At 38.2% G+C, this 26,581-nt stretch overlaps 1 protein-coding gene and 1 long non-coding RNA gene across 4 annotated transcripts in view; one reads left to right on the forward strand and one right to left on the reverse strand.

Moving 5' to 3' along the window:
• Window positions 1-13,208, reverse strand: part of cfap20dc (CFAP20 domain containing) — a 39,599-nt gene extending 26,391 nt beyond the window's left edge. The window contains exons 1-13 of one of the 2 annotated variants that reach the window (XM_084349575.1): window positions 12,935-13,208; window positions 12,695-12,784; window positions 10,082-10,175; window positions 9,924-9,996; window positions 8,625-8,739; window positions 8,358-8,505; window positions 7,732-7,878; window positions 4,027-4,199; window positions 3,800-3,908; window positions 3,412-3,426; window positions 2,252-2,362; window positions 2,018-2,152; window positions 264-583 (exon numbers count right to left, since the gene is read on the reverse strand). In XM_084349575.1, coding sequence (XP_084205701.1) covers window positions 264-583; window positions 2,018-2,152; window positions 2,252-2,362; window positions 3,412-3,426; window positions 3,800-3,908; window positions 4,027-4,199; window positions 7,732-7,878; window positions 8,358-8,505; window positions 8,625-8,739; window positions 9,924-9,996; window positions 10,082-10,175; window positions 12,695-12,784; window positions 12,935-12,955 — 1,551 coding nt within the window. In that variant the 5' untranslated portion in view covers window positions 12,956-13,208. The remainder of the gene's footprint in view (window positions 1-263; window positions 584-2,017; window positions 2,153-2,251; window positions 2,363-3,411; window positions 3,427-3,799; window positions 3,909-4,026; window positions 4,200-7,731; window positions 7,879-8,357; window positions 8,506-8,624; window positions 8,740-9,923; window positions 9,997-10,081; window positions 10,176-12,694; window positions 12,785-12,934) is intronic. The other variant, XM_084349576.1, reaches the window with a different exon arrangement.
• A 67-nt stretch (window positions 13,209-13,275) lies between these two features.
• LOC311254331 lies at window positions 13,276-26,157 on the forward strand. 2 transcript variants are annotated; one of them, XR_014622236.1, is made up of 3 exons: window positions 13,276-13,422; window positions 15,809-15,884; window positions 26,101-26,157. It is a non-coding gene; the product is annotated as an uncharacterized lncRNA (long non-coding RNA). The 2 variants fall into 2 exon arrangements; XR_014622237.1 differs by lacking the exon at window positions 26,101-26,157 and adding an exon at window positions 16,203-16,360.
• Window positions 26,158-26,581: the final 424 nt, after the last annotated feature.

A 26,581-nucleotide genomic window follows, 5' to 3' on the forward strand; every position in this document is an offset into this window, starting at 1 on the left:
TTATGCGTTTTTTGAACATTAAAGCATTTAAAACTATTCTATTAGTAACCCAAAGTAAAAGAATGAACCTGAAAGACTCCTTTAAAATGGACGAATCATATTTTTGAAATCTGGTGCTCGTCCATCAATGTGTAATGTAACACAAATTTGCTTTCTTAAGGCAGATTGTTATTTTTGCCAGAGAAACATACTGTAAGATGCCACTCACTTGTGTGTGGATGTGTACAGAGTGTGCATGAGTCTCTCCCCGAGAGGAGACATACCTCATCACTTTCACTGCCGATAAAGTCATCTTCAGGCTGGGCATCATGCCTCCCACTTTTGCTCTGAACCTCATCATTTCCCATCTCCATCTTCTCCTGGTCACCCTGGCCTTGCCCTCGTTTGGGTGAATGTGGCTGGGATAAGAAAGTGAACACCTCCTCTTGCAGAGTGAGCTGGGGCTCAGACCCCTCATTACTCTCCCAGCTGCTACAGACCTGCAGGTCACAAGACAAACCTGGCAAGATCGAGCCAGAGAGCGACTCTGCTGTTGTGGGAGAAGCTCCTGAACTTTCCTTGGCAGGACTGCAACTAAACTCATCTAAAATAAAAGACCATGGAGGAAAACAAAAACAAGTCAGTTTAAACCTAAGTAGGAGTAAATTCTCTCTTTCAAACATCCATTGTTGCACATGAATATTGATGAAGTTTAGGGTTTTCAGTGCACAAATTATATAATACGTGAATAAGTCTTTCAGAATACACACAGAGGACTTAACCACAAAGACTGGGTAGAGAATAATGATTGGAATCTAATTAGAGTGAGTAATAAATCTGTTTTAAATGTCTTCATCATGTGGCTAATGTCATTCAAGTTCATTTGATTATGTGCACATAAAAATGTATAATAACAATATGCAAAATTGTAATGAATTCCGCTGCTTGCCAAACGTGAACAGTAATTTCTCCTGCACTGACGTTTTTGTAGCTCTTGTTAATAGCTCTGCTATGCTAATACCTTAATGAGAATGTAACAATATAAACAACATAATCAGTAGAACACCAGTTTACTGCAAAATTGTCACACATGAAATGACAGCTCTGTACAAACATCTTTGAAAATGGAACTGGCTTAGACACCTATTTTCAAGGCAGATATTACCTCCATCCTCTTTTGGTTTTCTGCTTTTGTTTAAGCAGAAAGAAAAAAAATCTCAGAATAGTATTACAATAGCTGACACTATGTTCCTGAATGTACCCTGTATCCAATGGGTTAAAATCTTTTTGAAACCTTAAGTCACATCAATTCATGTGTGCGTGCCAGAAACGCTGAGTCCTTAAACTCCACGATAGGCCTGAGCTCAAAGAAAAGAGGCACCTCTATCTGAATGAGTGAGCACATTTGAACCTCTCGACAGTATAATCACTTCCTCTAATTGCCCACTGTGTGGCAAACCCTGGGCCCGGGAGATGTCCCTGTGACTTTTATTTAATGTGCCACATTACCATTAATGAACTGACTACTTTCTGTCTGTGGGCAGGGCTGCAGCACAGGAGCTTATTGCGATGGAGAAACATCCATAAATGAGCTTTCAGAGCACGCACACTCATTTTGTGAGGACGGTGCTGGTGTAGGTGTGCGTCTGTGTGGAGGTGGTGGGGGCAGGGAGATTTCGTGAGTTGGAGTCAGGGGTGATCCAACTAAAAATCCTGGAAATGGCCTTGACGTGGGTTATGCAAAATTTAAAAAGGGGAACAAAAGCGATGGTGTACGCAGCATAGAATGAGGCTCATTAAAATTCATGCAATATTTTGAAGTGAACTAATTCATAAATTAAGAGTAGGTATTATTCTCAAGTATAAAGGAGCTAAAAATGTGAAAAAATCAGAACATGCAAAGTAGACATCAATATCACTCAACATGCATATTATTCTCTTTTGTCTTTCTACACTTGTCTAACCATCGTTCTGTCTGACAGTGCACTTCTTTCTCCTGTCCCGCTTCCTGTCTACTCACAGTAGATGTGAACCTCACCTGCTGTTAGGTGCTGCGTCCTTTCTGTTGGGGTCAGAGGTTGCTGCCTGCTCCCTTGACGACTGGATGAAGGGGTGCACTTCTCCCTGTTTTTACTTCTCTTCCTGTGGCCACCGGGGACAGCGTCTGAAGGGGCTGTTAACCAGAATTAAACACCTCACCGTTTAATCCATACATGCGCCAAACCGCACTCTACACTCGCATAGAATATAAGATGCAGTGAACACAGCTTACCTGACGATTCCAGCCTCTCTCTTCCAGCACCGTAGACCCATAGCTTCTTCGATCCAAGCTTGTCAAACACCCTGTCTTTTGGGGGATGGGGCTGTAAACTGCCAGGTGTCCCTACACACAGTACTTTTAACATTAGAAAAGCTTTAAACACAAAACAGTTAAACAACAATGCTACTGAAGCTGGCCAGAAGCATATCTGCAAACTGATTATGCACCGTGAAAATCCCTATTAATGAAGGCATTTTAGTCACTGAGCTTCTTACATTCATTCATTGCAGAGAGAATACATCCAGCTACATTATGTTCAGCTGAATTAAAGAATTGTAATCATCCTTTTTTGCATTCAGTCACGGTCAATGGATAAAATATTACCAACTGTAAAAGCTGTTATTAGGTACTTGGAATAACATGGTCAGTCACAGCTGGTCTCTTATTTTGTTGGTTCACAGCTTTATCCATATATATATAATGAGCTTTTCAACATTATATTTACATGCTGAAAAAAGGAAGATGAGTGATTCTCCTCTATGAGGATGCTTACAGGAACTAAATCAGAAGCAACTATGCTCACTAGCTCCTCCTTCTCTAAATTAAGTGGCATTATTTGGATTTACATTGTGTTTCACAGTATAACAGTATCTATGGTGAGGTGAAGTGCAACGAAAAAAACACATCTTCCATAGTACTACTAAAGTTTAGTAATTAAGATAAAGATGAAATTGTGATATTCACTGAAACCAACAGGAGCATTGTGAAACAACTTCACAAACCCAACACTACATACTTCTGCTTTGTTGGCAAATGAAATGAAAAAGTGGTATTCCGGCTCTGTACTGATAACCCAGCATGGGGCCTCTAGTGAATTATGAACTAATGAGGGTTTCTGGGCAGTGGTGATATTGGTATCTCTTTAATAATTAATTATGATTGCTGAGCACTCGCGCAAAAAGTTGAGCTTAGAAAGAAGGCATTGCTCTATCCAAAAAAAATCATGGCTACTGGATTCTACTGTAGTTTCGACTGTAGGGAATTTTCCAGCAATACTAATTATAAATTATATATTTTTACACTATGTTTCTGTCAATCTTTTTAGTTCATTTTCACGTATATATACCAGTCAACCTACTCACCTTATACATTTGCCTTCGCTGACTGCTTACCTTTTCTTGATCCTGCTTTTGAACAAAGGCCAAGTAAGCAGCCCATTAAGGATAACTGCTCTACATCTGCATCCTGCTTCTGGGTCCGCATTATAAAGTAGACTATAAATGTAATCATTTCTTTGTTTCTTTCATCTCCCATTATGTGTTTCCAGCTGCTTCCTATCAGGTTCCAGGAAGAAGCCGCAACCACATAAGCCATGTAAGCTGACGATGGTCAGCATATACATGGTATGTCACCAGCTCTGGTGCGGAAAGTGGAAGATAAACTCAAGCTGGAGTCAGTATGCAAAGAAACAAACAAATGAATAGCTGGATGACCGGGCATGTTTAGATGTAAAAAGCATACTAGATAAAACAACAACTCTGAACTTTTATTCAAATTTACCCTCAAGAAGAATGTGGGAGGGTTCCCCGTGTAATAAGCTCCTACTCAGGTTGGCAACGCTTCGACTTTCTGCGGTAATTTGTTGGTTCTTTCTACTGGCCACGGATCCCTGTGGGGCACAGCGAAAGGAGAAAAACAAATTCTGTTTTGAACTTACAGTACTTTATGACATGATGGTTCAAATCATTCAGAGGGATATATTTTATTAAGGGGAAACAAGCGTTTACCGTATTTGAGATAAAGGGTACACTTCTATCAATCCCAACTAAGGCTGCACTGCTTTTTCTTCCAGTTTGAGAGGGTGGCCCTGAAACCCGTGAACCTGAGGCTGTGTGTGAAACACCCTGAGGCCTGGTTCTCCGATGACTGGTTGATCTGGCAGTGGCCGACAGATCAGGAACTGCAAAGAAATCCCCATTAATCATTGACCATAGTTGATTTCCTTGAGGATTTTTAATACATCTTATGCTGATGCATATTCTAGATTAAAAAAAAAAGACTATACTTGACTTGTGGCACAATAATACTAAATCCTTGGACCTCCAATACCTGGCAAGTAGGCCATCAAATTTTAAGCAATTTCCTTATTGTCAATCACGTTAATGATCAATTAGCCACCGCAACTTCCCGAGGTTATGCTTCAGATTTACAAGAGTCACACAGTTCAAATGAAATATGCAGGCGTGCAGTCAGTTCAGTGTGAAGGACTCAGAACAGCATTTTTTAAGATCAGTGAGAAGCAGCTTCTCCACTGGCCACAAAGCCCTTTGAAAGTCACTTTTTTTGCTGTGAATATAAAACTTTAAAAACATGCCTTCTTCATACACTGGAGTATGTTTTTGAGCTGTGTTGCAGAACATTGCAAATACAAACAGGCAGAGATTACATAAATCCTATATCAGGTCCAGCTGCTGAACTGCTTGTGTCAGTTCAGTATTAATGATGTTTTACACATGATTCTGCGAGCTGAATTACAACCTATGGTGGTTGAATATAAATTAGACTCTACTGCTGAACTTACTGAGTTGATGTTTTATTTTAATCTATCAATCTGCTCCATATCATCATGCAAAAATACGGGTTTCAGCAGGAGTCATGACCTGACCCCGCAGTATCCGTGCCAGGACTCATTAGGACCACCTCCGCTGAAGCTAACAGCAAAACGCACTTCCTCTCTGATCCTCATCAGAGGGAGCAGACACTTCCATTCCACAAAACATGCAGGATCGTACAGATGATACAGGCAGAGCAGAGTTGGATCTACTTAGGGTGAGGAAAGGGAAAAAGTCCTTTGATGCCGCATATTCACCACACAGAAAATGACCAAGGTTTAGGGCTGACTCAATTTCAGTGTGCTTTAAATCTGCTGCAGCACATAAAAAATAATGTGTTAGTTGTAAGGAATACAATGATATATATGATAGTTGACAGACTTAAAAAATATTTGATGCCAGAATGCCTTTGGTGTATGAGATTATCACTGTTTGTTTGTTGCTATGTGACAGAACTGGCTGTAAGCTTCCTTTTAACAGTTTCTGACAGATTGGGTACTGAAGCAACAATATTCACCAAGCAACTCTGTCACAGTTAAATTGTATGCCCACTTTAATAGCAATCGTTTTAATTATGATTAGGAATGTTATGCTAATAATGCAGATGCTAATTATGAAAGCTATTTCTTGTTTCTCTTTCTATGGGCATTGCCGGTTGACTCAACATGACTTAGACAGCTGTCAGAACAAATAAATAAGCGCTGATAAAAAAGGCCACAGAGGCGGCGGAACTGGATTACTGGTGCATGTCTTTTTATACGAGCAGATAATTGCAGCTCTCTGAGAAACAGGTGAGGTGCAAATGAACACAAAAATGAGGACCACAGGATTTTCGCACAAGGATAACAAAACGGTTATTATCACAGTCTCTTGGTAGAAAGCATTTTCTCTGTGTGTATATTTACCGCTTTATTGGTAGATTATGGCTGCTATTGTGTGTAAATGTTTAAATTCACGCCTGCAGTACTCCTGTCATAAATTAACCTGAGAACAACAAAGACTATGAACCTGCTGTTACGCATACGAGGAGAGATAAGCTTAAAGGAGAAAATTATGTGGACGCCTGAATATTACACTTTAACATCTCATTCCAAACCAGTGGTTATTAAAATGATGCTATGCTAGCCTTCCCTCTTCTTCGAGGGCTTTTAACAAGTTTTGGAAGTTTTGGCTTTGACTTTTTGTCTTCCTAGTCTATCTGTTTCTAATTTTCCCTCATGCGATGTCTTCTTTTTCTTACCATCCCTTATTGCTTTTATTTGTTTATTGTTAATTCATTTATTATATTTAATTCTTTTTACTGTTCTTAATCTATTTATCAGTTTTTAATTCCTCTGATCTGATGTCGTCTTTTTATCATCTTATTCTTTTATTTATCTATTTTTCTGCATGGCTCTTTTTTTCTGTGATTTTATTTTAGTGCTTTTATTCCTTCTGCTTGTAATGACTCATACTGACATTTTGTGTTTTACTCTTTGTGTTTGCCTTCTTGTTTTAACTTCACCTTAGTCTAGGCTTCCTTGTGTTTCCGTGACTGTTGAGTGTTTATTCTGTAATATTGTCTTCCTGAGTTTTCTGCTTTTGCTTGTCTGTCAAAGCACTTTGTAAACTCCGTTTTGTTGCTATATAAATAAAGTTTATTGTATTGCATTATTATGATTTGCTCCCATTTATACACAAGAGCATTAGTGAGGTCAGGCACTAATGTTGGCGACAAGGCCTGGCTTGCATTCAGTGTTCCAAGTTTGTGCAGGGGAGTTAAGTTCTTCCAGACCAAAACTGGAAGACCATTATTTCTTGACCAGGCTTTAGGTGTGGGGGTCATTGTTTCCACTATATTTTGTGTTTTTTGTTATTGTTTTCTGTAGCATTAAAGCTGCATTAAGCGCTGTTAAAATAAGTGTTAAATAGTTCTATATTCCATCAGCAATCACTGTTATAGTGTTTGGTCAGTAATCCATGTCTCTCCTCCCCCTGTTCATGCAGTAAAAGAGAAAATAAATTTTCAGGTATCCCTGCCCACAAACCCAATTTAAAATCTTTGTATGTATTGAAGTATATATTTAACAATCTTCTTTGGTTTTTAAAAAAAATTAAATGACACATTCTCTATATATTGACAACTATACTAAATATATACATATATATTTCATATAGTGTAAACAAAAATGTACATTTCCAAATATAAAATGATCTATCAATATATGCGACATACATCTTAAATAATATATTTTTAAAAACATATGAGAATATATTACCAATGTATAATCAAAATGTAATCCTTCCATGTAATAGACTGTATTTTTCATACATTACGTAATATTTTTTAGTGTATGTCTATATATATGCTTGGCCCGTAAGGGTTTGAAGTAAAAGTAGTGACAGTGCTGAAGTAAAAATCCTGAATTCAAAAAGTACAAAAGTATTAGCATTAAAAAATTCAAAGTACCAAAAGTATTCATTATGCAGAAAAGCCCATTTTAGAATCATATATTATCATCTCATACATTTTGATGTGTTATAATACATTAGGCTGCCCAGCCTAATGTATGATAATACATATACATTAATACATCGTTTTCGTTGGATTATAGCTATGGATGCATTAATGTGGACGCATCACTTAAATGTTGCAGCTGGCGAAGGTTAGGCTAATTGTAATTACTTACACAGCTGGGTAGTCTACCGCATAATAATACATCAACATTTATGAGTTCATTATATTTTGGACAAATATTTTTAATCTGGAACTACTGACTAAAGCTTTCAGGGAAATGTAGTATCTCAAAATTGTTGTAAAGTACTTGAGTAAATGTTCCTAGTTATTCTGCACCACTGTTTACAGATCAATTTACAATCCCGTGATTTGCTCTTACGTACCACAGTCAGAGCTCAGTAGTCCAGCCCTCATATCTGCCTTCTGCACATTCTCCATGTTCAACACCTGGGTGACATGACAGACATCTGGTGGGAACTGGCAACTGCGAGGGATTAGGTCCATGAGACCATCTCCGCTGAGAAACATATCTGGATTAAAATGAAAACAAACTCAGATTTATCCTGATCAATAGAATAAACAGAAACACATCATAACAACATAACATCACACAAAATAAGTAGCACTTTGATCATCAGAAAAATACAAAATGACAAGCTGTCTTTACTGGTATGTAGTGTAGGTGTGCACTGAGTAGCCACGACTGAGTGCAGCTGTTTGCACTGCTGAGCCATATCTGAATTAAACAAAAACACCAGCTGAGCTGTAAGCCAGCTACCCCAGAAAACAGCCAACTGTTTGTCTCTGTCTATCTCTCTCTGCACATGCTCACAATTTCATATAAATTCACCTCTGTCACAACAATTCTCCAAAAAGTGAAGGCCAATGATTTGCTTCAATGGCAACTAACTATTGTATGTCTTTAATCACCAGTCACAGCGGGGACTTTTAGGATCAGCTCATAAAACTAATTTGACATTCATCATTTATGTGTCATGAACTCCATTACCGTCATTCAACATTCCGGCTGGCTCTGTTTTCATGGTGAAGATTCTGCGGACTTTACAGGTAGCGAACAAAGTGATGACATCCAGCGTCAAAAACCCTTTGAACAGTTCACCGGTGAATGAAACAAGGTCGATGCACAAAGTAGTCCACTGAGACAAGAGAAACAATATGATTTTGTTGTACAAAGATCCCGCAGAGATACAATACAAAAGTACATAGCTGAAAGCAAATGCTAGATTAATTTGTCAAGGATAGGTTATACACTCACAATATTACGTTTTAGTCCCACAAAAGGTATTTTTGCATGTAAAAGAGTGACAGACACTTCTTTATGCACTGTTGATAAGTGAAGTCTTCTTTTCAGGTGCTCTGAATCAGTTATCCTGTGAATAACAGACAACAGAACAGAGCATAAATTATCACCAACATCTTTGGTGTCACTAAGAAATCCTGACCATAGAATGCAACTTTATTGGTCTCTTCAGTAAGCTCTTCAAGGTGTTTTGTTTCCTTTACTCTTGTTCTGTGAAATCCGCTGTCACGACACTCTCTTATGAAAGAACAGTGGAAACAATATTCTTTAATGGTGTAGTGCGTGAGTTTATAAGTAGGTAAGTAACTTTATAGTGAGACAATTCAATTCGCTTTTGTTTTCCAACCAACAGCCCAAAACCCAATGCAAGAATCCTTGCATTTAGGACGCTGGAACTAGCAAATGTTTGACATTTTTCATTGAAAAACAATGACTTTAACGATTAATTAAGAATCAAAATAGTCGGCAACTAATCTCATTTTGATTGTTTCAACTTCTTATAGTATGTCTTCCTAGTTTTATTTTCTATACAGTTCCCATGAATCTAAACAGCATTCCCTATACAGCATACCTCAGCCTGTGTCTCTAATAAATTACCATTAATTTGATTCACACATGAAGAGTTTTGAGTACAAGAATGACTTTGAATATACTCTGGATTGCACAAACTGGGTTTCATTGCTCATTAGAACTTTGGTGAATTCTATCTCTGGTGACAAAATGTAGGAAAATCAATAAGCATCCACAAAATATGCTATGTTTTTCAAATTAGGCATATTTCTTTGTATTTAACCTTGTAGAATTTACTGTGGCTGGCAAGATAAAAGCTTTCTTTGTAGCAAATAGCTCAACAATACCTTATCACAAATGGTTATTCAAACAATTATATAACAATCATTGCTGATATGATGCACTCAGTTTTTCAGGAGGCTCAGGGGGTTTTTCCCACTAAATGTAAACAGGCTGCCTTTTACTAATCTGTTCAGTGGTCTGAGGGGAATGTATTGTGATACAATGATTATTCTCTGCATTTTACTGTGTGTTATACTGTTACTTATTCTATTATGTAAGAAAATGCTTATTTATTCTATTGAACATCATTGCGGCAACTACATTGTGGCTCAATAATACCAATGGAATTTCTTAATCAACCACAATTAAACCTTTATTGAAAAGCCACAACAGCCCTCACAAATGTTCAAGGTGAGTTGGCATATATAAAGTACAAAAAAACCAAAACGTAATTGTACTTACACAAGCTCAATAGAAAAATCTTTTCGCTGAGGAATATTCACTTGAAGGACCAAGAATCTTTGGAGAAGCCCAACTACAAGAAATCGGGCAAAGAAGTCAATGGCTAATAAAATTTAAAGTATCATTTTAAAATGGGTGCAAGCATGGTCGTGACTTACGTGACATTTTCCCATTCTCTGGCATTTGCATCTTGACCGTCTGGCTGCTACCCTCCAGACAGTAAACAAATCCTTTGACTTCTTTATTAAACTCCTATTGGGAAGACATAATAAAGAAGAGGCCTTGTTAAAAGTAAGTCCTTGCTAAACATGACCAGTGTTGTCACACTGTTGACAATGAGTGCAAATTGAAAGTATGGGTGTCAAGAACAGATCTATGACATAATAAACATCCATTATCTGCAAGGGCAGATAAAATGCCGGCCATTGTTACAGTGCAGCGCTTCTGGACAGAGCTAAATAATAATCACATAAAGTTTTCTCTGATAATGCAATTCAATGACAACATGAATTCTACCGTATTTTATTAGTTTACACTGATCTGTCACTTTATATTTCTACTCCACCACATTTTGGAGAAAAATATTATACTTTTTTTACCACTAAATTTATCTGATAACTTTCAAATTAAAAAAACTAAATACTGATTAATAGTGTACAGTAGATATGTACATACAAATGTATGTTTCATTTACTTTTACCTCTACTTTAAATACTTGAGTACATGTATTGCCAGTAAATTCCTTTTGATACTTAAGTACATTTATAAACAGATACTTTAAGACTTTTACTCAGGTAGCCTAAGATAGTGTTCATAGGTGACTTTCACCAAACTAATATTATAAGGCGTTATCTTTAATAGGGGTCTTCTTTCAGGGCCGGTACCGACAGTGGCGAGTCCTAGCTTGCATGACGCCCTGGGTGAACCTTCACCTACAAGTCCCGCGGCTGTAGCTCAGGAGGTAGAACGGGTTGTCTAGTAATCAAAAGGTCAGTGGTTCGAATCCCAGCTCCCCTCAGCTACATGTCGAAGTGTCCTTGAGCAAGATACTGAACCCCAAATTGCTCCTGATGAGCAGTTGGTGCCTTGCATGGCAGCCTCTGCCATCAGTGTATGAATGTCTGTGTGAATGGGTGAATGTGGCAAGTATTGTAAAGCGCTTTGAACTGTCAGTAGACTGGGAAAAGCGCTATAGAAATGCAAGACTATTGCCCATATGAGGAACCACCCCTGGGTACCGATACTGATTAGAAGAAATCAAAAACTGATATTTAGCACGGAAGAAGAAGCTGAAAGAAAAATCACAGATACGGATAATCGGAAAATGCTGAATTTCAGCCTGATAATTGGCCAAAGCCAACCATCGGTCTACTCCTATTCTTTACTTTTACTCAAACTTTGGTTACTTTTCATAACAATAAGGATGGCACCCATGGGAACTTGTACACAGGGCCGTAGCCACCATTGAGGACACCGAGGTCATGTCCTCGGTACTTTTTTCGTTTCATTAAAACCGAAAGTAAATCGCGACGTGACTGCAGGTCTATTTTTAGAACGGCAATTAAATGAATCGGAGCAAAGATGCAACGTAGTGGTAAGAGGCTGCATCAATCCAAGTTATCATGTGTTGCAGCAAGAAAGGCAGAGGATGATCAGGCAAAGAGGAGGAAAGGTGAGAATTGTAATAAGCTGAGAGAATGAGAAAAATAGCGAACGAGCCTACAGATGCAACAGAGAGCCAGTAGAGATGCTAAGAAGCCTGAGCAGGATCTCCACTCTCTCTCTCTCGTTCTCTCTCTCTCAAATTCAAATTCGCTTTATTGGCATGAATGTTATGAGAACTATGTTGCCAAAGCATCAAGAATCAAAGAAACAAAACAAATACAACTCACAGAATCAAATATATACAAATAAAATAAAAAAATAAATAATAAAATAAAATAAAAAAGTATATATGCATTTGTACTGTATACCCTGTGTGTGTGTGTGCTGATGAAGTGCTGTCTCTCTCTTATACACAGATTGGGTGTCATTAGGCAGTTACAAGTTGTTATATATAATGAAAAATATATATATACAGTTCATATGAAATGATGATGATAATAATAATAATACATAAAATAAAGAAATGAAAAACAACAACAATATTATATCATAGCAATAATGGTTGTGTCTGTCTCTCTCTCTCTCTGTGTCTCTCTCTTTCTCTCTCTCACTCACTCACTCACTCACTCACTCACCGTAGCCTATACCAAACACTTAATGTATAGTTACAAATCATCTTAGTTGTAGTTTTTTGTGAGGCAGCAACACCACACACACACACACACACTCAAATACTTCAGTTATAGTTTTATATATATTTATTTTACGATTACAGCAACGCATTCATACAAAGACACACTAAAATAAATGTTTCATCAGCAACATGGTACTGTGTGTTTGTTTTGTTTTTTTCCGGGGGGGGGGGGGGGGGACCTGCCGAATGTTGACCTCGGTATTTCAAAAATCCTGGCTACGGCCCTGCTTGTACAGTATTAAATAATGTATTTCATTACAGGTTGATTCATCTCTGTGGTAAGACCAAAAAAGAAAATCAAATAAACAACAAGTACTGTATGATGTTTACTGGATTGCTATCTATCCAGACCCTGTGTGCTAGCTTTACTCAGATGATATGCAAGATAATTAAATTTGACTGTGTGTAATAATAAGCTTGTTTAAGCACCATAATAATGGGCTTAGGTAAACGAGCAGCTGTGAAAACTCACCTTATGTATGGCTGACGGCCCTCCGCTAAGTTTCCATTTTGCTACTGGGTCGTTTCCCTGTCCACTGAAGATTTCTACCACAGCTCCACCCTGCGACACAACATGAGTATAGCTTTGATCAGTTAGCCTGCAGCTAGTGTCACATCAGGCTAAAGCTCATATTAGCCTAAACGGAGTATTAATGACGTGTTGTTTACAATGAGCAGGGCCTTTAAAGAGTAGAAAGCCAAGCTAGGTTACCTGATAATTATTCCTGAACATTTTGACGTCAGGTCACCGTTAGAAGAAATTATGTGACGACAACTGTTAAAATATGGTGGATAGCGAGGCTGTTACATTACCCCGAATGGTTTTCAACGTTACACTGAAAAGAAACGTATCTTATTTAATCATTAAAAACAAGCACGTAACTCTAAAGGTGTTATAAAAACAAAAAAACAAACAAATGCGCAGTTGTAGGACAAGCGTTTGGCTAACACAAGACATGTCTCCATGGTTACCTGAAGCCGTTTACCGTGCGAGGTAGCTGGATATGCTGTATCGCGAGATCACGCGAGATCATCAGGTTACTGCAGCAACCAATGACGCTGCTGTGTCCTGACGTCTCAGCCAAGGAATAAACAATTACTAATGGCTGAACAAAGAGGACCTTTCTACTGTCATTTCTACTGTGACGTCTAAGTGCTTCACAGCGCATCAGTGAGATTACAGAGTAACTGAAACATAAGGTATGAATATATATTATTCACCAACATCGCCCACAGCTCGCCTTCAGAGTCTTGTTGCCATGTTTCTCTCTGTTACATTGGACTTTATTGTCATTTACCGCTACAATCAATTTCATTACAGTGACTCTTTTGGTTAGTGTAGAATAATATCCCCTATTCTCCTGGATAACCCCGACTGAGATGTCATTATATAAATCCAATTCTTGAAATTCAATTTCCTTGCACTATAATGTTGTGAAATAAAATGTAAAGCCCATTTTGACAGCGTCATGAATACATAGACCCAAAGTGTTGAATGTGAAGCTACCAGGTATTGTAAAATAAATGGGCTTATATACACACAGACAAAATGGGTGATCTGACCATGAAACGTATAATATTCTTTATAAACTCAGTTTGACGTGTTTCTTTTCACAAGTTTATTGCGAGTTACTTTCGAATTCCAGAAGTAGCCCCTATTCCCCACAGCGATGTAACTTTTCTATTTTTTTCTTTCTCATCTCTGGACTCTGCAGGGACAATAGAAGAGCTTTTCATACTAAACAATCCCTATAAGGTTCTCAGAGTTTGAGGTGTTTCAAAAAACATAATACCTAAAGATCCTGCTAAACAAAACAGTCAAAAATAGATGGGGTATTGAAGTTGTATCTTCTCTTGAAATGCAAAAAATCCATTATTGTGTCATTGTCACTTGCTTTGTTTACCCTGGCAGCAGGGCTATTATGAGATCAAAAAGATGTCTTTTTAATTAGCTACTGAGGGAGACCACATCCGGATGTATGGCTTACAGCTTATTAACATGTTTTGCATGTATCTGACTTCAAACACAAGGTGGTCTCAGTTATTTATGGATATGGAACAAAAGACACCACAAAAAAAGAAATATGTCCAGTCACACCTAAGTGGGACTGCAATGAGTTTCATTGTTCTTGAACAAATGCCACTACAAAGTATATGTCACTCGCTCCATTTTCTATTTCATGTGCATGCATGCGTGTTTGTGTGTGTGTGTGTTCAGATATCGAGGAAAAACGATGTCTGTCCTTAAAATACTTCCACAATGAAGTGTTAGGAGGAATGTAGCCCATTATAGAAAAAAGGAATAATACATAAAGTAGCTAAGAAATAGGTCAACAAGCGAAAAATGGTTTTGTATATGATATCACTGAATCCAGATTGTGTCAATTTATCTTCTAAAACTTCCTCTAGTTATTGCGTGTATTGAGTTCTTCTGGATGCCTCCACTTGACAGTTTCACATATAGGATTGTACATCTCTACAAAAACTGTACTACAATGTACCTCTGTGGAGGCCTCTACTACTCAACTGTATTTCCTGTAGTTGGAAAGACAAAAAGCTTAAGCTTGGACTTGATGGCCACATCGATCCGGCTCATTGTTGCCACCCCTTTCTTTGCAGAGAGCCTTTCTTTCTATTTGTTTCCCCTTACATTAGCCTTTACAAATCTGTGAAGGACATTTACCGTGCTGTTCATTGTCTAAGGCAGCCAATGACTCGGCCTAAACAACTCTGATCATCAGAACACTGCCTAAAAATAGGTCAGACAAAAATTTCGATAACATGTGATTTAGCTCCTTTGTTTTGTCAATTCATTCTACTTTTTAAATATACACTTTTAATCATAAATTGCGGCCCGCCTGCAGTACCTTCGTGGTCCACCAGCGTGCCATGACCCACACTTTGGGAACCACTGGCCTAACGATTAAAGTGTTGTTGAGTTTTTTGCATAACTGCAGTATCAGTGACTTGCTATAAGCATAGCAATCCAAGAACACATGTAATAATATTGCAAACCAGAATGGCACTCAGTGGAGCGTTTACCTCCGACAAGGCCCAACAGTCTTCTTTTGTACTCCCTCAGTCACCTAATTACGCCTGATTTTTCTCATCAACATCCGTTCATTATTCACTGAGAAATTAACAAAAATGTCGGGAAAACACCCTTCTTGCAATGATAAAGAAAATGAGAAAAAATATCCTGGATCTGTTCCTTTATCCAGATCGAAGTTTTTTGGAAATCGATATGGCAGTTTTTGTGTAATCCTACTGAAAAAAACAAAGAGACACAGGTGAAAACATAACCTCCTTGGTAGAGATAATGATACCCAATGTGTCTTACTGTTAAAAAAAATGGTGCACGTGCAAACATTGATACTCTTTACAAGGACAAGGTTGCACTCCCACTACTACCACTGCTGTAGAAACTAATTCTTATAGCTGCATCACTCCTTGACTTTTAATCGTTATCAGGAGTGTCCCCTCTACATCACTGCTTTATTATGACACTGTGCAGGACTGTGTAAGAGAGGTATAGCGTCAAAAGAGCACTGAAAGTTTAATATTTGACTTTTCTTTCCCTCTACAGGAATGGCTTGACACTGATTGGGACAGACAACCTCATTAAAGCAAAGCCTGGCATGCAGTGAACACTGACGAAGCCGGTATGGAGAAATCAGTTAATAAATCAGTGCTTGTTAGCATGCTTAATTATGACTAATTATTCATTCATTATTTTGAAAAGAATCCATTCATTTGCATCAGTCAAAACACATCAATTAGTGTTGACAATGTTAGTTTTGATATACTGGAGAGTGACAGTTAGTCAAGATGTTCATTTTATTGCTGTTATGACCACATTTACGTCGCTGATATTCCCAAAGTATTTGTGTTATGATGAGTGCAATTAAGTGGTCCTGATTTGAAATCGCTACTAAAATGACTAAGGATCAGCACTGCATTTACTGAGTGTTTGATTTCAGATTTTCTTGAAAGAGACCGTTTCTTGGGGAAAGAGGAGTGTGTGCAGTGAGTGACCCTTACAGATGAGCTGCCTAAATAAAATGCATCTCAGAGTGTATCATACAGTACATACAGCAGCTGACTTCTACTGTAAGTCTGTTTGTATTGATCCAGTCTGTGTTTTTCTTCCCAACGCTCATCATCACTGAGACATATGCTTCTTTCAAAGTAAAGATTGTAATCAGTCACTACAAGACATTCAGTACAGAAAAGACTTTCCATGACAGAGTATACAGTAGTAACTGTACAGTATATTAGAAAAGCCACTTACATCCAATTATTAAAGTTTAGATTTGTTATTGGTAGTTACATTCCTGAGTCATTTTAACATTTTACAAAGACAAGATGTTTTTATATAGTGGGAACCTGGCAACTTTCATGCTTCAACTTTTCATTCTGAAGTAATTATCGTTTGCACAGCGTAATGGCTGTCAAAAAAATGACACCATCCGCATATACATTGGTTCCCTATAAACCCTACTTTCACTATGCTCAAAACAAAAGACGAATTACGGCACAAAGTAAGTGGTTCTTCCATTGTGCAACCAAAACAGGAAGAGGCATTGTCTTCCCTGGTTGCTATCCCCAGGTAACGGTGGAACAACTGGAACAACTGCTGAAAATACACTTTAAAAGATGGCGAAGAGGGAGAGTGATATACACAAGAGTGAACAGAAGGGCATTTGCACGATGGAGAGTGCTGGTGTTGTGTCAAAGTCCGTTCCCGCATTACCAACAGGACTTGGGACGGTTCAAAACTGACATTCTTTCCTCTAGATCGCCAAGTAACAAAGCCTACCTACTTATTAACACAACCAAGTGTTTTACTGTGCCTTTTCATAGCACTGACATCAGGGTTTCTATGTCAAATTGGGATTCTCACAGTTGTTTTTTGTTTTGGACAGTAGCCAGGCTGTCAGCAGTAGCCATGTTGTTAACAGCCGCCAAAAGTTAGAATTTATATTCCTCTGCTTCTGCGAAACTGTTTTTTATCCTTTTTATTTCCTGATATGAGTGATTTTGAAGGGCAAAATAAGGTAAATTAAATATTAATACTTGACAGAAGCGACTGAATCACTACATAAAAATGTCTGTAAATGGAGACATATTAGGTTTTGACAGTATTTGTCATCCTCATACATGATATGTCTGTCAGAATTCTGACTTGTTATGGTGTTGATGCCGGGTTAGACTGTTCCTGCTGTTGTACCACATCTATGCCAGCAGTTTTGTCTGATTCCAACATTACCATGGAGGCAATGCTAGTCAGATATTGTCAGATTTCCCAGATTGTCAGAAATATAATTGCCAGGTATTTTTCTGAAGTCTGGTTTACATTCAACAACCAACTGTGATCCATTTTTGTAGCAGCTGCTTGCAACTGGGTAGACATCTTAGAGTTTGAGGACATTAAAACAGAGTTATGATAAGTTACATCCTTGTTTCACTTTTTTTTTATTTTTTTTATCCGTGACCTACTTAAACAAAATCAAACACAGGAACAAGTACTGTTCAAGTCACCTTAACATGATCTGGACACAGTGAATGTGCAACCTTGAATACGCAATATCTATTAATAGAAACTTGCCCTAAGACTTCTCTAAGTTCACAAAGACAAACTAATCAAAGGGAGAAGTTCACCGTCGGGGTCATTACCGCCCTTCATAGCCTCACATCCTGTTCTCGCTGGTGGCAAGTGGGACAAATTCTCAACCACCATGACCTCTTTTTTGTATTCCACAAAGCCACGATTCTGACCTTAAATAGAAACTAATTGGGAAAATCATAAAGCTTCTCATACCTTGTGTCTGCTCATATTCCCCAACAAGCGCTAATTTACCTTAGTCCAGTAAACCCTCAATCCTCTGACCCACACCCTTGAACCATGCATTTGTGTTAGATTACTGCCCCTGACTATTTGCTGTCCGAGGATAGTTTAGTTTATCATTTCTGCATCTGCTGCAAAACATTCAGACTTTTTTTTGTAGGCTGTGTCAGATTTTATTGTGAGGAAATCAACAGTGCACTCGGAGCTTCAGTAAATGGGCTCAACCTTTGGCCCGATAAACTGGATAACCTTGAAGGCCAATTCTTCTTTTATATCCGACGACATATGTAGGTCACTCCATTCTGCGTTATGTTCTTTATAGGCTTGTATTCAGCTGGTGTACTATGATTACCAGTAGCTCAATGTGAACATCTGCTAAATTTTTGCAGATATTTAACTAAATCTAGAGCTTTTTTATACAGCATCAATTTTAATTGAGATGAGTTGACAATGAGACAATACAGACACAGCTTTATTTGTACTAAACAGGATTATAAGCACTGCCTGCAAGAGGTTGAACGGTGTCATTGTGACCGAGTGTTTACAGCATCTGTCCTGTAACTTAACTGTGACCTTGTTTGAGCTAAGAGGACAGCTTACTGTGTGATGCTGTCTGCTGACCTCAAACCTGCAGAGCTTTTTACTTAAACATTATATCCCATAAGCCATTCAGGCTTTTTTCCACAGAAGACCTTCTCAAGTGCAGGTGTAAATAAATAATACAATTCATGATAACTGAATTCCATTAAGCTGCTTCTGTCTTCAGGCTCCTGCATGACATTGTTCATGCTGGCTGTGGGAAAAACGGCCTATTAACATTAACTCAGTGAAAATGACTTGTAAAAATTATTCACCGATCAAAATTATTTATTTTTATCAGTTAAATGAAAAATGATGAAAATGAAAATGAAAAAACATCATTAAAAAATGCCACTGTCTTAGGCTGTAGCAAATATCTCACTATTGTTTGTAGTCTCTTAAAGGTGTTGTTGATGACATTCAGCCGCTTGATGTGGCGTTCCCTCTCCCCACTTCCATTGCATTCATGTTACAACAGCGCTGTTGTTTGAATCATCCGCCCCCTCAAGTGGTTGACAGTTTGTGCACTAGCTATTGTTAGCGTTTCTGATGCTAGCTATCAAATGCTAGTATTACTATTAGTATTACTGGTCTCAAAGTCCGCTGCTCTTAATCCAAAACACCCGCTTTCTTCTCCAATGATGGTGACAGTATTTCTGAAACATGCAGTATGTGTTTCAGCAATAAAGCTCAAATAAAGCTCAAAAAAACAGAAATGTACCAGAATTTGGAGGAGCTGCGTCTTCATGCGCACTTAAGAATACCTGTTAACAGAATACCTGTATTAAGAAAGGTTATAGGTGGCCTCTGTTTCCTTCTTTTTTTCTTTTAAAAATATTGTTTTTGAAACAAGTAGATGACACTACATCAAATTTTTAATTGTACATTAATTCAATGGTTCTTCAAAATAAGATATTTTCAAAGGGACCCACCAGTCCACTGTCTCAATGTGTTTGGCTTGGCCTTGTTATGAAAACAACAGGGTCACATGCCGTTTCAGGTTATTCTCATGGGCCTGGGTCCTAGATCACCTAGGTTAAGTCCCATAAACGGACTGCCCATCCAAACCCAACCTCTTTTTTCTGCTGACTTTCTGGCAGTTTCTTCTACGTCCGTGTTTTGCTCTCATCATTATCACCCCCTGCTGGTACCTCCATACACACATGTAGTTTTAGCGCTATAGGCAAGACAAACCATCACTTTCACATGTTGTCCTCACATGTTGTTGGATCAGCAGATCTATTACACTGTGGCGTGAGACTGGGCTGATTTTCTGCTTAGTTATCCTGCAATGCAGATGTGACCTTTTTATGACATTTTTTTTTAAATATATTAAAATGGGAAGCATTCACTGCATTTTAATTTGACAAAACCCATCTCCTCAGTTTGAAATCTTGAAAGAAAGAAGATGAGTTAAGATCCCTTGGCTGATGCGGTAATGTGCTGAAATAAGCTTTGTTACTCAAAACTCCAAAGTCATTTGGAGCAGTTTTTAATCATTTATACCATTTTCAACTATTTGACAGTAATGTACTTTGCACTGTGTAAGTACTTGCTTTGTCTTGGTAATTTGACAGTCAGAGCTCAGGTCTTGTGCTGTTTGTACATTGTGGCACACATGCACTTGTAGATTTATGTAGGTTTGTGTAGTCTTCAGTGTGTACTAGCTACGTATGGTTGAAATGCCAATAAGACAGTCTACAGTCTATTGTGTAAGAATTCCCTATGGTATGGTGCACAAGCTTTAAAATGAAATATCAGTATTTGGGCAACAGTGTGTAAAGCAGTGAATATTCCCACAATTCTCTCCAAGGATTTTTAATTTATCTTCTGCCATGTTATAGACATGCTGGATTACAAGTTACTGCGATCCAATCAAGTACCACCGTAGAAGAGAAAACCTCCACTGGAAAGTGAGCTAAAAACAGATAATGAGCATGGGACTGTCATTCAGTAAAATTAGCCTGAGGCGTAAGCCAAAGTCAGTAAAATCTCTGTCACAAGGGAGAATGTTGATTAATTTGTCAAAGTGTGCCGTTTCCAAATTACATGTCTGCTCTGAGAGAATGGGTCACCTCTATGACAGGTGATAATTCACATGCATGGTTGCAGACAGACAAGCTGCTTTCAGTATTTAAGGATTTACGGAGCTGAATTTGGATAATCATGTCTGTCATGAGAGGGGTTTGCTGCTCAGGCTGTAGGGAAGCAGATAAATGAAACAGCGCACACACAGTAGTACCTCTAAAATACTGTTGCCCTGTGTATTTTTCATCTTTAACCCAACTGTGGCCTGAGTCGAGGCTTTGGAGCAGCAGAGATTGATGAGCGTGTCAGCGAAATGGAGACACTAAGCTGGTGATCTTTGGATTGGCTGTGACCACGAGGCACATGATGAAAATACATTGCCTTTCTGATCTTTGTGAAGATAACCGGAGAGCTCTGCAGCAGGTTACACTAGCTTAGCTCCAAAATGGAAATTATGAAAAATGGACTATGCCACATTAAAGTCATTCAACTATACCCAACCCAGCCAGTCTAAGATGTGGTACTAAAGTATAAAGTGAAGCATAACTTCTTCTGATTCTCCTTTTGACCTTGTTCATGCATCTGATGTTGAAAAGGTGAAGGTTTCTCAAGCTAGCTACTGTCCTCTCTCTCTGATCTGTAAACACATCCTGACATTGAGGCCACACAGGGTAACAGAGGTAAAAGCAGACCATTGATAACATGTTGCTGTACAAATTTACTCTAAATGTATCTACGGAGAGCACATTCTGATCTTTGCTATCTGATCCTTTCAAATTTATACCACTTGATGAGTAAGACCTGCACTCTAATATCCCACAGATGTTCAAAATCAGGAAAAAAGCTTTTCAATGCACTGCTCCTTCTTACTGAAATAATCAGCAGAAGGACCTGAAATTGTTAGTTGATTACTACTATTTGGAAAGTCAATTAAAAAAAAAAACGTACTAATGTAATTGCTCTTGAATTATTAGTGATATCTTTTAGAAAATTGGACATATGCATCATTTTTTGCTTTTGTTTTTGTGCCTGCATCTTGTATTGCATTTTAAATATATACATATATAGCTTTTTTGTTCATTTTCTTTCCTTCAGTGTTTTATATATGTATATTTGTAAGGTCTTGAAAGTCAAAAAGACCAAAGTCTCCCTCCCAAAGAAAACACAGCTCGACTTTGATGACTTTTTGACATCACATAACCTCACTGTGTGATACATTTGCATAATTAACGCCCCAAGACTATTTTGGGCATGCAAGAATTAATTTAGCACAGCCGCTCTGTTGTTGTTAGTTGGGCTGGTTCAGGCGTGTGTGAGCTGACCAATCAGTTCATACTGGGTATTCAGGAGGGGGGGCCTTAAAGAGACAGGAGCTAAAACAGAGCGTTTCAGGCATGAAAGGGGAATATGGTGCTGCAGCACTGGACAGCAAACTGATGTGTTTTTTTTGAGCATTAAAGCATGTAAACCTGTTCTAGTAGTAACCCAAAATAAAAGTATAAACCTGAAAATGAGCTTAATATGTCTCCTTTAAGAAACAGTAAATTCATTTGTAAAAAATGTAAAGGACTTTCATTCCACTAATCCACATTTAGCAAAAAGTAACATAAAAAGAGAAGGTATTGGTATCTCTTTTGGTACAACAATACTATCCCTTACCAAGCAATTGGTGGATGGGTAAAGGCTTTTGAGACAGCGATGATCAGTGCTTTTTGATATTCATACAGTATGCACCTAGCCCGTTTTACCTCTAAGCACTGCTCACTGCATAAAGAATTCCACACAAAGCATCCGAGCAAGGAACACAGAGTCTGTTACCTTGGATAGAAAATTGCGTATCCTGTCTCAAACCATTTTGATGTCCAAAAAACGTGGTTAGAGCTGGAGGACTTTTTTTTTTATGGCACCAGCAATTACTGCAAAACCTCCCTCCACATGACAAGAGCTGGCATCACCAAACTTGTTCGTTGGCAAAGCCGACAGCTCATTCTCAGCAGGTTCTAATAATGATTTGGCAAGGTGGATGAATGGTGAGGCAGACAAATGGGAGATTTACAGAACCTCATTATTTTTCACTCTGATTTCTGGTGGATTTTTGCTGAAATACTTAAATCTGATCATTTGAGGGCTCCTCTTTGTTGACAATCCTTTTTAAAATTCATCCGAGTTAGTCAATCAAACATTGCAATTTTTTAAATTTTTGTTCTGGTTCAGGTTTTGATCAACAAAGGCGCACAGTAACAATGAAGCGTGTCCATCTAGTCTCACTGGTTCAGGAAACTGTGCAACGGGAAAACAGAACAGTCACTCTTTATAAGTCACACAATTTTTAATGTATTTTAAACACAACATAGTAATAAAGCATTACACGAGAATACTCATGTAATATGTGAGGTTATATTCAGTAAGCTGACAATAATAATATTTAAAGTTGATTATAACGTTTATATAAAACGCTGTAGCCCATACAAGCTGTGTGGTAGAACAGTCTTGCAGTCCTACTTCGGTCATTAAAAATAGTCTGGCTACTTCTCAGTTCATGTTTGTTTTGTTCTGGTGTCCTCAGTGACACCTTTTTCTAATACTTAAAACTCCAGCAACCAAAGCAAAACACACATCCGGTTGACTTGACTGACAAGAGCAAATTGGTAGCCCCAAGATTCAACGCTGTAGTCTGTGCACACAGGGCGCTTTGAAAAAGGAAAATGACAGGCTGCTCATCTTCCTGATGTTATTGATATTTTATTAAGTGAATGAGTCGGGCACGCAGTCTGTCTCATACTGTAAGGAGGCTTTGTGCTCATTTAATGAGCGGTGTGCTGCTGCCGCTGGACAGTCGAGACAACTGAGGAGCGGTAGAGGGAAGACCAATTTTTCTAACCAGCTCAATTCTCATGTTGTTGGACAGCAGTGAATAGATTCAAGACCGGTCCATTCGTCCGTTCTTTGTTAAAAGAAAAAAAAAACAACTCTCTTGCAGCTGTGTGTGTGTTTTGGGTGTGTGCGTGAGCTGCAGAAGAGAAAGAGATGGACAGAATAGCTTATTTCCAGTGGAAGTTGGCATAGCTGCATTGAGAGCTCAGTGGTGGTTTTGTTTAACCCTCATATGGCTCAGCGGAGCCAACAGCTGCGTATTACTGGCTACCCAGCACACACCTACACTACCTGCCAGTCAATTTTAAACACAGGATTAGCTTTACCCTGTCATTTCTTGCTTTTAAGTCTATATATAGTTTCAGGTTTCACGTGAGATTGTTCTCCTTTTAATTCAGACACGTTTCTCGGTGGAAGTGGTTTCAGGGACCTGATCTCTCATATAGATGCCAGCTTGTGTGTGTGTGTGTGTGTGTGTGTGTGTGTTTGAGTATACCGCCCTGGAGGTGGGCTTGGCAGTGTGACAGTGTTGTGGTTGTTAGTGTTTTCCTGCAGGTTGTGATAGCTCATATCAGCAGAAAAAAAAATAAAAATCATACATTTGCATTGCTAGCAATTTGGTTTTGTGGGTCGCTTTCTTTGCTTTGTTGTTGTTAAAAACCTTTGTGCATGGCACCTGGCCAATTTATCTTGAAAAAAACAACATAGAGCTATAATATTAAGATTTTTTTATGCACCTGAAGCATAAGAGAGGTATTAACCCTGAAGCACTTGTGCGCACAGGAGTCTATTTGTTATATGTTTTAATATATGTAAATATGTATGTATATAACCCTTAACTGGATGTGGAACTGATTGCAATGGAATAATTTATTCATCTTACTGTTTTTCATTGTAAAAACAGCATTTATTGTGGAAGGCAAAGGAAGAATTTCATTGTACAGGGGAGCTTATAACAATAAACTATAAAATGCTAAATGTGTCCTCAAAGTAAAGTGAAGCAGCTGCAGTCAGCTTGAAATCATGTCAATTATAATGTACTTCAATTGTAAATAAATAATAATAATATTAATCAGAACAACCACAGTCTCCAAAACATTTGCGCAGCAAAATCCACTTCTCTGCTGTCTATTCATTAGTAGTTATCATTAATCGTTTCTCCAAAATACGGCTACATACACAGCTTTTATCACTGTCCTCATTCTTGATCCTGTCACACCTGCGTAAGTACGGAAGCTTTACTTTTTTTACGAATAGTACATTTATTTCAAGAATATCAGCTTAAAAAAAAGTCGATGGCAATCAGCCGCAACTCTCTTGCAATGTAAGACCGGAGGAGAGTGACTAAGAGCCAGTCTGCATTCACACCTATATCTTATCACAGATTTGCTGTGTTAGCAAACACAGTCAATACACTGTATAATTACAGTCAATACACTGAAAATAATACAACCAGCCATGGAAGCATCGATGAACAAAAAAAAAAAAAAAGACTAAAAAGTCAGAGGAAGGAAATCACAGTCTTGTGGCTGCAATATTATGGCAGGAAATGCTGCCATGATGCTGTCAAACAGAGCTGGTTGCTACTTTACTCACTTTTAATGAGGAACTGCCGAAATCCACAACACAACTTTGTTCTGACCCTGTCATGAGACCACAGTTACAGTTGTGTTGTCACGGTCTTCTGAATTACATGTTAATCAAAACGTGCCACTTTGTACTCATTACTGCCATAAAAGGGATAAAAAAGCTTGTTTAACTTGGCTCATGCTGTCCTGCAATCCATGTTGGTCATTTCAATTTAATTTGCTACTGAGTGTCAGGCATTTGCTGAGGCAAGCTATATCTTGAACACATGCCTGCACATAATAATGTCCAGTCCACTGGGGGAATTTATTCACCTAATGTGCATGCATTGCCACAAGCTAAGATCGTCTAATGTAATATAGTTATTCCTAAGTGGGATAAAGTTGTGTAAGTAAGGAATAATCCATGAAGCACAACATAGTGATGCATCTGTAGTTATGGACACGGAGAACTGCTGACCACTGCTCATGGACTATTGCCAAAAATGTTAAATAAACATATTGTTGTTGATCAATTCAGACTGAAGGCAATAAATAAACAAAACCCATGAAAGTCCAGAGTTGTTTAGCAAATGAGCTATTTTCCACAACCAGATTGACTGGGAGCGAAATGTAAAAAAAAAAAAAAAGAACAAACAGTTTTGATAGCATGTCAAGGATGTTTATGTATTGTATTGCAGCGATATCTACTGAAGTTAGCATGATAACCAGCTAGCCTCAGTGACACAGTGTACAAAATATGTACAAAGCAAATTGTGACAGCTAAAGTCATTAACCTAATGATGAAAAAGCAGTGTAATCACTAAGTTTGGAGGCGTAAATTATATTACTGGAGGGTTGCATTGGTTAAATAGCCAATTCTTACATATTGCACCTTAAAATGGTTTTTTAAAATAAATAAATATCTTGTGTCAGTGTTCCTGGTTCAATACTTGTGAGCAGTGACGGATTGTTTCCTTGCAGACATGAAAATCTCCAGACACAGACTCCTTCCCTGGACTTTCCTTTTGTTGCGTGATTGACAGGTCAGTAATGTGCTTGTTAGAGTTGCATCTCACAGACCTTAGAGTAGTCTTGATAATGAAATTCAGGAGAAACCTGTCCATTTGGCTGGATTTTTCAGCATAAAACGTACAAGCAACATACTGCAAGTGTACCCTGATGTTTTATATGCAATGGGCATTTCAGTTGGGCTTAGTGAACATGATATACTACCGGACACAATGGCTCCATTGTTGGCATTTTGTAGAGCTCAGCACTCGCCGTTTGGCCAGACGTGTAACATAAAAGGGCATGTTGGCATCACTAAATTAAGACGCCCTGTTCTCTGCCTCTAAAACACAGGCACACAGTGAAATACAGACCTTTTTTTCATTCATTGAGTTGTATTGAATCGATTCAGTGTGTAACAGTGAGCTGGTCTCATTTCTCAGGTGTATTGATA

The sequence above is a fragment of the Pagrus pagrus genome, assembly GCF_965226575.1.
Source record: "Pagrus pagrus genome assembly, chromosome: 3".
NCBI lineage: Eukaryota > Metazoa > Chordata > Actinopteri > Spariformes > Sparidae > Pagrus > Pagrus pagrus.